This window comes from Larus michahellis, chromosome 3 (assembly GCF_964199755.1).
Source record: "Larus michahellis chromosome 3, bLarMic1.1, whole genome shotgun sequence".
Lineage (NCBI taxonomy): Eukaryota > Metazoa > Chordata > Aves > Charadriiformes > Laridae > Larus > Larus michahellis.
The window spans coordinates 45,052,577-45,067,576 of NC_133898.1; the positions used below are offsets into that span (position 1 = coordinate 45,052,577).

Below are 15,000 nucleotides of genomic sequence, written 5' to 3' on the forward strand. Positions count from 1 at the left end.
CTTTTGCCTCCCCACTACAAGTCCTTAAAACTCTTAGACTTAAGAGTCCCTGAGTCCTCTAAGACTGCTGTCCCCAGAAGGCTGAAATTACCTTTTTTGAGTATCCCCCAATATTTCCTTAGAAAACCAAAGAAACGTGTTTAGTTGCTACTGAAAATGACTGCAGGTGACTTTACTGAATTATATATAATAAATATTTCTGTTGCTAAGATTACTGGACATTGGGAAAAAAAAAAGAAAATGAAAGAAAATCTCAGTCATATTGTTTCCACACACACCCCTATTACACAGGCTGAGGAAATCCAGAATACAAGAAATTACCCTATCTTTCCTTCTTATTTAATTTACAAGTCAAAGTAAGACATTTTGAGGATGGCAGATCCACTTGCTTGATCTGAAAATGAAATTATTTGTTAGGCAAGTTCTCCACTAATATGTTTGGCAACTATAGAGAAAAGAAGAGAACTGGAACATCCTAACACTTGTTTTTGTCTGTGGTTGCAGAGACTTTGCAGAGCTGACAGCTGAAAAATGACTGTGCCAGTTCTGCCACAATGCCATTTATTTCAATGGTGGTAAGCCTGCTTCATGACATTCCTGGTAATGAATCTAACAAGGAGGTAAATACAGTACCAATACGTTATTCTAATAGTCATTTTTTACCAAAATCATACGTTGGCCAGCCCTTTAATCTCTTATCCTTTGGAAGCTGGGTTTCCTTTTTTTTTTTTCCTTTTTCCTATCCTTTTTAAATCCTGTTACTGGAATCCATGTATCTGTACTATCTTCATGATTTGTTTGTTTTTTTTTTTTCTGAAAAGTCCTTCATTACAGCAGGAGACAGTGATAATCACTAGGCGCCTTTTCTGAGCAGCTGGAATTCCCCCCTCATTCAATTATCAGTGAGATCTGACCCTGCCTGGCTTGTGAGGCCACTCAGATATGGGAATCTGAAGACAGGAGGTGGTATGGCCATGAGACAAAGATAAAACTAAAGGCAGTGGGCAAAGCATGCCATATTATAATCCAACACGATCGTGTCTTCTTTTTTGAAAATGAGTCATTAGAACCACAGGAAAATAATTTTTCCCCTTTTATTAATTGCATTTGAAACCAGTAGAAAAGGACTGGGTGTACATGTACTTGCATCCAGTAAAAAGGATGGAGCATTAAATAATTGTAATATTAATTCCCTCAAAATCAGCCATCTTTATTCCGATGAACCAGTGTGTTTGCGCTTTCACAGTCTTCCTTTCCACCACAGGGTGGTTAATTAATAAACTTTTAGTTAATTGAGACATCTGCCTGCCAATTCTACAAGGGTTATTACTTAAACACATGCAAACTGCATTTTCTTTTAGAGCGAATTTCTGTTTTTCTAAGTACAATCAATGTAAATTTTCTGCATTCAAACATCAGACATTAATACTACAGTGATGTTCACCCACTACACATCATAGCTTGCAATCTATTCCTTATTACAAATAACCTGTGCAGAGCCAGGAGCTGAAGCGTATGCTGTTTCTGCAGAATTGCTTAAGACCGCAAATTTAAAGAAGCAGCCATCTTAGTGTCTTTCAAACAAACATTTTTCCCTGTAAAAAATGATTATTTAAAAAAAAAGAATTTTAATGTGAAAGTTTTCTTTTTTTGGTGGGGCTGCTTCTTATATTATACAAATCTTTTAACGCTGGAACTCACTAAAAAAACCCTTTTGTATATCTCCAGTTATAAACAATTTGGGATACTTGAAACAGAAGATAAATATAATAAAAAAAATATAAATGGTGTGAGTTAAATGAAACCTTTGAAAACTATAGAAACATATAAGTAGACATGGAAGCATCTTGTACTCGTTTACAAGTGGGAGACGGAAGTAAAGACACAAGCCAGTGAAAGCACCTATGGCAAAGAGAGGGAACGAGCCAACCTGAAAAGCCCAGAGCCCTTACAAAGATCCATGAGAGTGCTTAGTGTACATGTAGTTCGGCCAGTAATTAAAATATCGTGTATCTCCAAGAAAAGCTACAGTTTATGCATTACCAAAATAAGCTTCCACACAAACTGCCGTATTTAGGTGCTGAAGGGGAACAGCTAGTCTAAGGGTGGCAAGAAATTCTCATCCCCAAAACATTTTAATCCATGACATCAACACTATCAGTAAAGATAACACTAAAAGTCAACCTGAAAAGCACTTCTTTTTTCAGATACAGAGGCCCACACAGTGCTGAGGACGAACTGTTAGTATCTCCACAACGGCAACTAAATTGACAATTAATGGGAATAACCCCCAGTGGCCTTTAATGGCCTTTGGTGGGTCTTTACCAGGCAGGTGGACAGTCTGCTGGTATGAATGGCCCCACCCCATTCTGAATGGAGAACTGTTTAAAGCCTGTCTCCAAGTAGGCATGGAGGAAACTAAAGGGAGAGAGGGGACAGCTTACTTCCGCCTTTGCCGCTCTTCTCCATGCGGTACTGGTAGATATGCAGAGTGAAGAGCATGTGGGAGTTGCGGTGATCCTCCTCATCACAGTCCCTCTGGCTGCTGCGACGCGAGGCAATGGCGGCGTCAAGGAAGAAGGCAGCCTTCTCTGCCGTAGGGGCACGGAGCTCACTCTGGTTCTGGAGCTGCAGGTTAACACAAGGGAGAAATGACCTCCAAACTTCCACACGAGTCAAAACTACCAGACAACTTCCCTCAGTCAACACACACTGTAGATACGTTGGCTTCTGACAGGACCAAAAAGGAGGAGGTGCCCGATGAAATGAGACCCTCCTGACACTGGCAGTGACAATACCATATCCTCCAGGAGCTCCATGATCGAATCCAGGCTTCTGAGGGTTCTTACTTGGGATACCTCTGGTAGCAGTTGTTAAAAACAAACCGCAGCAAATGAAAACTGTCCTATGAGCTGGTCAAATGCATAAATTTGTTCCTTCACTTTCCCAGAATTTTAAGCTATTTATGCCTATTAATTATTCACTATTTTCATCATTTTTACTGCCTTTTTTTCCCCCTGCATTGCTGGCTCTGGCAATCACTGTGTCCTTCTGATGGTTAGAAGTGAAAAGAAGTGGAAGACACATCAGTCCCAAACTCAACAGTTGGGGGAGACTGGTAGGGGCAGGACTACATGCTCCCCTTCAGAAAGTTTTAGAAGGGAGCAGTCCACAGATGAATCTGGGAAATAACAGCATTGAAGCTTGTGTTCAGGCCCATAGCACGTGGTGAGCAGCACAGAAGCGAAGCTTTTCTCTTGCCCCTTCATACCACAAGCTTATGCACCTGCGCACGAGCCAGGGCAATGCATTAAATGGAACAAGGCAGGTAATACACATACATTCACATTTGCTGGACCTCAGTCCCAGTCACCAGCCTGCTCTTATCTCTCCAAAGTGATAGACAGCATAGGAGGGCAGATATTATTAACCTCCCATAATGTTAGGAATGCATATGTGTTTCATGTCACCTAAGATTAGTTTGTCTGTGGAAGGGACATGTAACAGTGTAATCTGATGGCATCAGTTTTGGCAGTACACAGAGCTGGCCCACAGCCCATAGGGTAGATTTGTTTCATCTTGTGTAAAAACAGTGAGGAACTCCCATTCACAGAGTTTGCTCCCCTGCTACATAATACAGCTAGAAGTTAAGTTCTCCTAAAGAAGACAGTACTCCTGTCTTCTCTTCATGACCATTAATCAGCCTGAGGAGGGATAAAGCCAAGGCTCTGTATGGGCTGGGGTGACACAGCTGAAAGCTAAGCTCTCTCTACAAAGAGGGAGGAGGGCAGGAAGGAGTTAACAAGGCAAGCAGAAGGCAGGCCAGTCTGGGGGTTGGTCTCACTAATGTAAGCAACAAGAAAATGTGCATACTTGGAAAGGCCCAATGACAGACAGTGTGACATATGGTGATTATTCATTTGCTATACACACTGCTGAGTTTGCGTATCTGTATGGCTATAATATAATATACTCCCTTCATCTGAGGATTTTGAGAATTCAGGTGTAGGACACATGACTCCAGAATGTCACTATATCTTGTAAACACAGGCAAAAAGGCTTTTTTTTCTGGCAATTTCATTCAGTATTTTACACTGCAGAGGTACACAGACGTCTCATGGAGCTACCTTTTCTCCACTGATCTAAAATAACTCATTTTGTAAAAGGTTGTTCTGTCTGTATCTATATGAAAATAAGCAACAATAATGGAATATTTATTATTATTATTATTGCTATTGTGCTTAAATACCATAGTAAAGAATTAAGCTGTATAGAGGAGCTAGTTGTTACAGTTATGTAACATTTATAACATGCATACGTATGCTAATTCAGATTTTAACTGGCCTGTCTATCACCCCAATGGGAACTGTGAAGACTCAAGTCTCCCATCTTATACTCACTGGACTGCACCTATTACTGGATACCGGGGGGTGAGATCTCATGACACTGCAAATATTTCATAAAGCACTAAAGCCAGGAGTTAAGTGAGAATGTAAACGCTACTTGTTATTCATAAACAAAATGCAACTTTGTAGTCCTTAGGTAGAATGGGAAAGATTGGAAAATATGATCTAAGTATGTCCAAAAGGCTTAAACCACAAAGAGATAAAACGAAATTCATTACTTGCTGTTTAAAATCTCACGATTCATTACTTTTGTGGATGTGAAACATGATTTCTAGATGCTTGGAGCTGGAAATAGGGTACGTGACCCTGTAGGTCCGTTCCCTCCTCCCTTCATTCCCCATCCTTGGACACACAGTGCTCTGCAGGTTCTGGATGGAAGCAGCCTTCACCTTTAAGGTTGAAGGAATGTATTCAAGCTCCATCATGCTGGTTTGCTCCTTCTTCATCTACTCATACAAAAATCAGATGTACTCCTTCACAGACAGCAAAATGAAAGCACAGGCCTTTTTTCCCCTCAAACCAAGTGGGGGGCAAAAAAAGGGCTGCTGAGGCTTTCTAGTTGTTACCCAGGAAATACAAAACCCAGTTACTCATTCCTGCTAAACCTCCAAACCTGAGAAGTGTTCGAGTTATTCTTGGCTTGCCCAGCTCAGGAATTTATTTCTTGGCAGCAATTAATAAGTAGCAATTAATGCTTCCTACAATGCTGCTAATGCAAGTGCTATAAATAATGTAGTTTATACAGAGATAAACAGCCATATTAATGGCCTCCAGCTATTTGTGCAGTACTGTAAATATTTTAGCTTGTTGTTTTACGAAAGAGAGATCACACTTTCTTTTTATTTTTTTTTTTTAAAGAATGAGGTGAATTTTTGTTTGCAATGAATGTTTTCACGTTTTATTGCAAACACAAGCCCCTGCTCAACATCAGTTATACCAGAGGTACAAATATTTAGGCCAGGAGAGCAGATGGCCCTGCAGCTGCAGGTCATAAAGTTCTTGCATGTTTTAAAGTAAACACTTTCAAGTCTATAAACTTTATGCTCCGGGTAGTTCTTGAATTTGAACCATCCCAATAGCTAAAAAAAAAAAAAGGTCACATTGCTTGTTTCAGTGTAAAATGAACCGTGGATTCACCTGCATGCCACAAATGGGGTCCTCACAAAGGTAGACACCTGGGGACTGGCCATCTTGCAGGCTTCCTGTAGCCACTTCTGACAACAGGTCTCTCAGATTTTCTTCTTTCCCCCACACCTCCACTGCAGAAATTCGGACAGAGAAGCGTGCTCCTGTCTTCTCTTTGCGTTCATTAATCAACTTGAAAAGCCAGGAGATGGCACATGGGATTATGCCAAGATTTTGCATGGAATCATCCTTCCCGATCATGGTGTATGACTTCCCTGTCAGGAATGGGGGGGCGGGGTGGGTGGAAAAAAGATAACAACATCACTCCCGGGACCTTCACAGCCTTCTGCCAAGAGAGATTATCCTGCACAGCCTCATGAAAACAACTTCTCTACAATAAGGACAGTTAGCAAGGGAAAAAGATAGACAGGCAGACAAATAGTACATGGAAAACGGAGAGCATTTAAAACCAGCAGATGAAATCTTGAGTTGCTTTCAAAAATCATTACCTCAAACATTCCCCTGACATCCCCCATTCTCCAGGCACGGTGCTGCAGGTCCCTACCACACAACATTGCAGCCTCTGATGTGACTGAATAGTGGGGGGAATTGAGGAGAGTAGGAGTGCCATGGTCTCTAAAAATCCCTGCTTTAGATACTGTGAGTGTGATATTCTTTGAATACTATTTTACTTCAAAGCACTCCATTATGCTCCATATGCTGGGGCTGGGATTGACATAAACCTGGTCCCAGGATCATAAAGATGTAACTTCACACAGAAAAAAACAAAACCAGGTACATATGGTCACTTGGTGCTTAAGTGGGACCACAACAAGAAATATATTTTATCTGGGTCAAAACCTTCCCCTGGTTTGCTATTATTTGACTCTGCAATTATAGCTGTGGCTTGTTTCTGCTGTAAAATTTTAATTATTAAGAACTGACACAGAGTATATCTTGTACTGCTTTAGGTTTCACTACATATAGTAGACAAGTTTTCTAAAGCTCCTAAATCTATAAGCAAAATGATAAAGGTTATACATCCTTTCAGGCAAGTACTTGTAGCTTCTTTACCTTGTTTCATTTCTTATGTTGAATCTATGTGGAAAAAGATTAGTGAAGAAAATATAGCTATGCACATGTCTGTGGCAAGACCTGGGTCTATCCATGGTGGGTGGAACGGTGGTGATGTAGTTAAAGCAACTGCAGAGACTCAACTCATGCTCCAGCAAAGCCCTAGCTAGGCCACCTCTCTGAAGGACATGTAGCACTTGTGAGACACCATTATCCGGTGGCTTTCTTTTCCATCTTATTTGCCATTGAGTGTTCAGCATGTCACAGGGGGTCCAATATCCAGGTGCTCACCCTAATGTTACTCCTGTCTGACAAAGAGGGGCTTTGTGGTTAGCTGGACCAGTGGCCCTGCTCCATTCATTGTACCAGACGCGGTGGCATTGCAGCATTCAGTACTCTTCAGTTTTTGTTGCCAATAATTTGGCATAATCATGGCCTGATAGAGCTTGCTCTTCTTTATCGCTTAAAAACTGAATTATCCTTTTAAGTTGTGTGTGTACATCTGTGTTTCTTTGAGACAATAAAGAATGGAGATCATTGCACATATACAATACAACCCTCTTCATTAAAGAGACAGTATTTTCAAAATACCTTCAGGTAAGCATGAACAAAATATACAATTAATCTTGAAATTTAGTTATTGCAAAAGAATAATGTGTTAATGATGATGATTCTCCCTTTTATTTTCTTTCCATGAATAAGTGAAATGCTGTTGATGCATTTGCAAAGAGCAAGTTTTGATCCATTTGTAATATTCAGTTAACCATTACAACAGGATTTGTTGGAAACAGAAACACAGCATCATAGAATGGTTTGGGTTGGAAGGGATCTTAAAGATCACCTAGCTCCAACCCCCCTGCCATGGGCAGAGACACCTTCCACTAGACCAGGTTGCACTAGATTAGGATCAGAAGTGAATCATGAGTGAATTGTCTAATCAGGGAATAGAATACAAATCAAACTATTTGAGTGCCCAGTCACAACACTTCAATAGCACCATCACAAACATCAAGTACTTGAGTGGATACTCAGAGCGTTTACGCAGCTTGATAAAAGCAGTATTTCGGCAAACAGTCTCCAATTTTGTTTTCCCTAATCTAATGTACTAGCAATCTTGGGTTAAAAATATTCACTTTGCTGCTTGAGCAGGGAAATTTAACAATACCAACCAAGCTTGGCATGGCCAAAGCAGAAGACGCAGCCATCTGCCCCATTGACAACAGACTGGATCACCTCAGCCACAGTCCCAGCGCATACTTCAGCCTGTCATGAGTATTAAAAAAAAAAAAATAGGGAAAAAAAAGAAAGAAAAGAAAATTATTAACAATAATAAGGAAAATCAATAGAGTATTTTCACTGGAAAATGGTCATAAAGTCATCAGTGGTCCAGATAGCGTGTTGAAGCACCAAAAAGTCTAATCCTGCTTGTCTCACTCATGTGACCTACTTGTGTAAGCACATGAAGCAGGACTTTTGCTCTGTGCCAAATAAGTTTCATTTGCTGAAGCATCAACATCCTTTGTAGGGTTAAACAAAATATACACACTGTAAGGTGATGTGGTTGGTTTGTTACAACTGCCTATTTAGGGGACTTTAAAAGTACATTTTTAATTAAAAAACAATCAAACACTGAGGAATTTTTACAGGCTCTATTATTTGCCCAATTATGGGCGGAGTTCAATTCCACTAGCAGGTGGGCAAGGAATGTGAGGGGAACAGCCTCTTTGGTATTAGCTAAGTGACATTTCTTATTTTTTCTCTATGTTTTTATGAGTCTTAGCTTTTAGCAGCAGTAGGCTCCATCCTGAAGATTGTAGCAGTATTTTAAGAAGTACAACACACAAATTTACCCTGGGCATTCTTAGATTTAAGGTTCAAGCAGGCTGAATGGTCTACAGTGCTTCTGCGGCAACTGCCTATCAATAGTGGGTCAAACTAAATCAGAATTTGCAGTTTAGGCTTTTACGTAAAGCACTTCACATTTGATAATAAATCATGTAAATTCACCTAGTCCATGGGTATTTCTAGACTATCACTATAATAGTAAATACAATGAGCCAAGAAAGGGACTGTTCACAGGCCAGCCCTTGAACGCCATCCAGGCATTAGTCTGGGAGGTGCAAGCTGCCTGGACCGGAACTAGGTCAGAGACTGACCTAATGATATGGCCATATGACAGTGCTTTAGCTGGCCCTGTGTCCTAGCTTTGTTTAGTTTAGTTTAGAAGTACAGAAACAGCCTTACAGTACTGTTTTCTAATTATACTTTGCAATGTTACTTAATTCTTCTACTGTCCTCCTCATGACATTTGGGTAACATAGTTCATCAAAACAAAGTCTAATAAAAATAAGAAATCTGAATATACACATATGAATAAAGATTTGTGGACTAACAGAACACTGTATAAATAATCCTTGACTTCTTAATGAATAGAGGACTGCATTAGACAACTTCAGTTCTGATCAGATTGCCATATACACCAAAAAATAAAATTTTATAATATACGATAACTTGTTGATATTGAGGATTTGCCTATGAGGCACCATTTAGCACATTTATTGCACATATAATTTTAGGAGCAATTATTTACAGTAAAGAATAAAGAAAGCACGCAATTATCAAGATACAATTTAATAAACTGATTTCACTATTGATAACATCAGAGGACCAAATTCATCCCTGGTGTAACTCCACTGAAAGTACTACTGTTGCAGCAGAAATGAATTTGGGTCTGGTGCGTGCTATTGTTTAGATAACTGTTCTGATCATACATTGCCTACCTGTGATGCATCTTGGGGGAAAACTGCATCAAAAGCAAACATCTTGGGTGGAACCTGGTTGCCCCTTTTCTGGAAAGCATTCTGACCTCCACAGGCCAAGGGGTCATACAGCGTGATTTGCTTCTTACGGGGGTCAACTTTTAAGAAAGAGCTGGACTCAGATGTGTCTCTGGCAAGGGTGGAAGAAATGCGCACCATGACTTTGACCTGTCAGCAAACACACAAAAAGATGAGCGCACTTGATTAGTCTGTTGGATGCTCTAGACTGTTGAATGAACTTTCCAATTACTCTCGACCAAGTCATACTTGCTTGCTGTAGCTAGTGTTTCAGTGGAAGTCAGTGAAGACACAGGAATTATTATAGGCAGAACCTGGCCTAAAATACACAGTGAATAAAGCCAGAACTTATCTCCATCTACTTCAACAAGCAACTTGTGTATTTGAAATTACAAGCGACATTATGGTGGTTTAGTGTCAATGTTACTCAAGTACAATGATAAGGTATTACATCACCTTGTCTTACTCTTAATATAAATTGAAAATGAACTGTACCCCAGTGGCCCAATTAAGAAAGCTGAAAGGTAATCTAGACTGCTAAACTATCAGAACTGCTGCAGTTTCTACGAAGCAGTCTGATCAATAACAGTACATAAAAGCCAGATCTGTAATTTACACCTTTCCGATTCTAATCCAAATGCAAAAAGATGAACTGCTCAGTTTTAAGTGTGATCATCAAAGACTTGTGAAAAGAGCCCTGTTTTAATGGTCAGATTTTGAAATTATCGTCAAGGGAGTGGAATGTAATAAGCGATAAAAGATTTGTTAAAACATGTTAGCTCACGACTCATTAAATGGCTACATAATAAGACATTACTCCTAAGACAAAAATACATCTTCATGGATTTAATGAGGTTATACTGCATGCTTAACCCAGTCGGTAAGCAATTTAGATGTAAGTAAAACTCATGACAATCGCTCTGGCTTTGGTTCTCCCCATAAATTCACCACCTGCAGACACATGAGTTCCCGAACTTTACAGGGCAAACATGTCTCTGCCAGCTCTTGCCTCTAGCCACACCTGCACACACTTTGTCCTAGAGCAGACTGACTTTCACACCAAGCAGACAGAACTTTGATCTTAATGCCTCTGAACTGTATGTCACTTATATCAAACCTACCTATGGTTGGCATGCAAGTGACCACAAAGGGTCACCCCTTGGCAGAGGGTGGGAGCACATCTGCTGTTGGAATGGCAGATGCACCCTGGGAGGAGGTTGTAGCTCTAAAAGTTAGACAAGACTGCAGCTCCTGTTGGCCTCACTGAGACTTGTGCTCTTTGTATGTAGATCTCATTTCTTGCTGGCCTAAGCTCATCCCACATGGAAATAAATCAGCTGCTTTGAGAAGTAAAATCTGGGCAAATTCATTTTTGACAGAAGTCCTTTGAAGACAATGGAATGAGATCAGAGATTAATTGGGATTATTCAGTACTTTTGTGATGTCTTCTCTATATATCTGTGAGTCAAAGTGGTAATTTGACTCCACCTATTTTAACCTGGGAAAACAAGTGGTCATTAGATGGTTAATGGTTACAAATCTGTGCACATGATTTCAGTTTTATACAATTAGTTGAGGGAAAAAGTACTGCCTGGGTGTGAACGGGTTCTCTTCTCAACTGTTCATCTGAGCTGCTTATGAAACCTAACCTCTAACTGATAAAAGCCGCTTACAATATTTTGCCAAATGCATTCTTCTAATCCCAACCCTAAGCAGAGCTGATTTCTACTGAGGACAAAGGCAGCCAACACCCCCAGACAGTCCACATGAACCAGGCAAGGTCTGAATGTTTATTTCAGCCCTAGGTCTCCTGGCAGCTCAGAAGGGAGGCACTAGTCAAATTGGCAGGGAAGGGAGGGAGTTCATCACTGTGAATCCTAGAGCAGCAAGAAAACTAAGAGCAATATCAGTCTTGATCTGTTTTCCTATTTTCAACTTTGGATGCCTTTGGCTTTTTCTACTGCGTCCCACATTTTTAAACAGATGCCAATATCAAGAGCATTAGACTGATCTGCTGGAAACCAAAATAAATGCTATTCTTCAACTACTTTAAATAAAATACTTGGTCTCTGTAGAAAACCGTTTCCCTATAAGTTTATGTGTATTTTTGGCTGCTATGAATCCATGTTCTCCAGATCCCTGATCCTTGTGTGCAAAGGAGAGTTAACTGAATACCCTGGGGCTAAGTTTCTTTGGGTTTTAGAGAACAGATAGTGTGTGAAATTTAACAACCCTCCATGTACAGGCAGCCTAAGAGTTCTTTCTGGCTTCAAACTGTATGGGCATTCAGTTTTAACTTCAGCTACACCAGTTTTGTTACAGCATAATATCACTGGTTTGGGTCCTGATTTAAACCTGTTCACACAAAATCAGATTAATACCTGTCACTCCTTACTCCTAACTTCCAACAGCTATAGTGATAGAAGCTGAGGCATCAGCTTTCTCTTTCCCTGGAGTAAAGGACCAATTTAACTGAAATCCTAAAAATTTACTAGCATCAGATAAATGGAATGAACCACTATTAAAAAAGAGCTCAACTCAGAAGTCTCAGTAGTTGTCTAACAGCATACATTTTCTGACCATTTAGCTCCTCAACTCTGGCAAATATAGACATTTCTCAATACAAATACTGCTATTGCCACTAACTTTTGGATTTCCTGTGCATTGGGGATTTTCGTTTTGAGACTTAATAGCTCATAGAATCATAGAATTATTTAAGTTGGGAAAGACCCATAAGATCATCAAGTCCAACCATTAACCTAACACTACCAGGTCCACCACTAAACCATGTCCCTAAGCACCACGCCTATGTAGAATCAGAGAATCATTTAGTCTGGAAAAGATCGTGTTCATGTGTGTTAGGGCAGAGGAATATCACATTGATTACATGTGGGTATATCCTGATAGCTGGAACACTGCTTACTCTGAAGCTAGTTTTTTTGCAGCTGGCATGAAGATGTCTGTGTGCCTTGGCACAGCTTATCGTAGGTAGTTCCCCTCACCTCCATTTAGACCTGCCTGCAGGAGCTATCTCCATCCAAGCCAGTTGTCTGGCCCCATCGTAGACAATAGAAACAGAGACTTCTAGCACTTAATTCGCATGGTCTGTTTTATAAAACTGCCTTCCAGATAAGACAAGTTGGACTCCAAAAATGCTTCTTGCTTTCTCGGTACCACCACAGGCATCTTAAATGATTACCTGAGATATAGGTGCCTACATTGTAGGCTGTCTAAAGTTACTCTTTTCTGTAGGAAAAATAAAAATACTTTTCCTGGGCAGCACAGTCCCTGGCCCAAATTCAGCAGCACACACAAATCTGTGCGACAGTCTTCAGCAAAACCCACACGCTAGCCAAAATAAAGATGGGTGCATGAGTGTGATGGACACTGAAGACAAGTAGTAGCAATAGATTATTACTTGAACTCATCTGGTAATTTGAAAACCCTAGAGCATTCTTCCTGGCCAGTTTCACACCAGTGTAACTCTTTCAAATTACTCCTGATTTACATTACATCAAATGAGAAGACAATTAGATCCTGGCTGTGCCAAATGCATGTCCGTTATATGCCATGGGAGCTGCGACTATAGCAAAAACCCAACAAGCAGGCAAGATACAGGGAAACTTCACCCCTGAGAAGCACATACTGGAATTCAGAACTGCATACATAACTGTGGCCCAATAAGCTAGGCAGCCCAAAACACGTTTTAAAATATCTGAGCTAGAGGTGTCTTCCAAGCAGAGAGGCAGGTTTGTGGTCTGGCAATCAGGCTGAGATTGGGGGGCTAGGACCCCTCCTAACGGCTGCACCTCAGATGCAATACGATTGTGAACTAGAGTGATATAATCTCTGTTTTACACTCCCCACTGGAACAATGGGCTGAGTCGAAGCCTACTTCACTGCAAGCATATGGATACATTCAGTCACTACCAGGCTCAAAGGACGGGCAGTTGCCATGAGGTAGGCACCCCATTACTAAACACTATTATGCATGGAACTGAAACCCAAGGATTTGTGCAAAGCATTTCCCAAAGGCAGTTATGACAACAGTAAATCAACTAAGCTACTAGTAGAAACGATGGCAGACTGCGTCCTCCTGCTCTGTCGTTTCACAGTCCTTCATGCAATTTATAGCTGGGGGCGGCTCAAGTCCGTGCTGGCCCCTGCAATCCACGCCACGGGGGAGGCAGCGTGAGGATGGGTCAACTTAACTCAGCCAGCTATGGGGATAGCACAGGAACTTAATGGACTTAAAAGACTTCAGTTCAATTTAAGGAACAGACAGGCTGAAGATCACCATGCTGCTTTGGGGAAGGCAGAAATACAGTATGGTTAATTTGAAACTAACTGAACAGTGAAGTTAAAGAACTCTAATACTTTATACTTGCAATTTATATTTAAATAAACTGTAAATTGAACTTCTTAAAAAGAATAAAGCAGGTTTTCTGCTTCACTTCCTATGTGTCATTACTCCTTTAGTCCAATGCTACAGTTTCCCACTAATCTCTTGTAATTGAAGGGTTTAAGAGATACCACTTGCGATTAATGGGACCACTCAGACAGCCAGAAATTCTTATTTGAATCCCAGGGATCAGGTCTTGGCAGCGCCCAGCCTTAGATGCACCTCTGACTGTTTCTATGGGGAAACCTGAAAGCAGACTCTTGAGACATGCACTGTTGGTGAAACAAACAACCTGGGCCTAATTTTGATCTAATTTTACACTCATGCAAATCTAGCTGAACTCAGCAAGAATTACCATAGTTTATGAGCAGAGAGAGAGAATAAAAGAAAAGGGCACTTGCTCTGCATCATTATTGTGCCTTTTCTAGGCTATAACTTTACCTCTTAATTCTGCTTGTGTTGGAAGCATTTTTTAATATGTTTTCTCCTGTGAGTTCACAGAATTTCATTTGACAACTGTTCAATCCAATAGGACCCCGTTTACTTCTCTGGATTTCAGTTCCTGCCTACAAAGATTTGTTCTGTTCTTGAATGCATTCTACGGTCATTGAATTCCACAATATTAATCCCGATGCGCAATGCTACAAATGAAAGCAGAACTAGAGCTGCACTGTTTAGGTTTCCTCAACAGAGTTTCCTTGTATTTCTGTCTATGTATTTATTTCATGCATATATATATATATGTGTGTGTGTGTGATTAAATTACATACACTGTTTTTTAAAGAAACGGATATACATTTTCTGAATGTATAAAAATATATATATACATTTTTCATAAATTTATCTCTAAATCATAATTATTGGCACTGAAGAATTTCTTCACAGGTACCATTCAGTAGCATGAAGGGAAGATATAGGGGAATTGCTGTAATATCATTATGCTTCTGTACTGTAAAAATAAGCACAGACCTTTTAATCAGCTCTACTACAATTTCAGCTCTTGAACCACGTTCCTTTGCCTTCTCCTCTTTTATCTACTGCATCCCTGTATACACATCAACTATTTCTTGAAGAGAGAATTTGCTAATTGCAGAATTTTTCCCCAGCTAAACTCAACTTGTGACCTACTATGGACCTTTTGTTATGTTCTTACTAT

General features: G+C 40.2%; 1 protein-coding gene across 2 annotated transcripts in view; it reads right to left on the reverse strand.

The window, feature by feature from the left end:
• KIF26B (kinesin family member 26B) overlaps positions 1–15,000 on the reverse strand; it is a 303,146-nt gene that overhangs the window by 62,231 nt on the left and 225,915 nt on the right. For both annotated transcript variants that reach the window (XM_074579953.1, XM_074579954.1), the window contains 4 exons: positions 9,386–9,592; positions 7,775–7,868; positions 5,544–5,806; positions 2,445–2,628 (listed from right to left, as the gene is read on the reverse strand). In XM_074579953.1, coding sequence (XP_074436054.1) covers positions 2,445–2,628; positions 5,544–5,806; positions 7,775–7,868; positions 9,386–9,592 — 748 coding nt within the window. The remainder of the gene's footprint in view (positions 1–2,444; positions 2,629–5,543; positions 5,807–7,774; positions 7,869–9,385; positions 9,593–15,000) is intronic.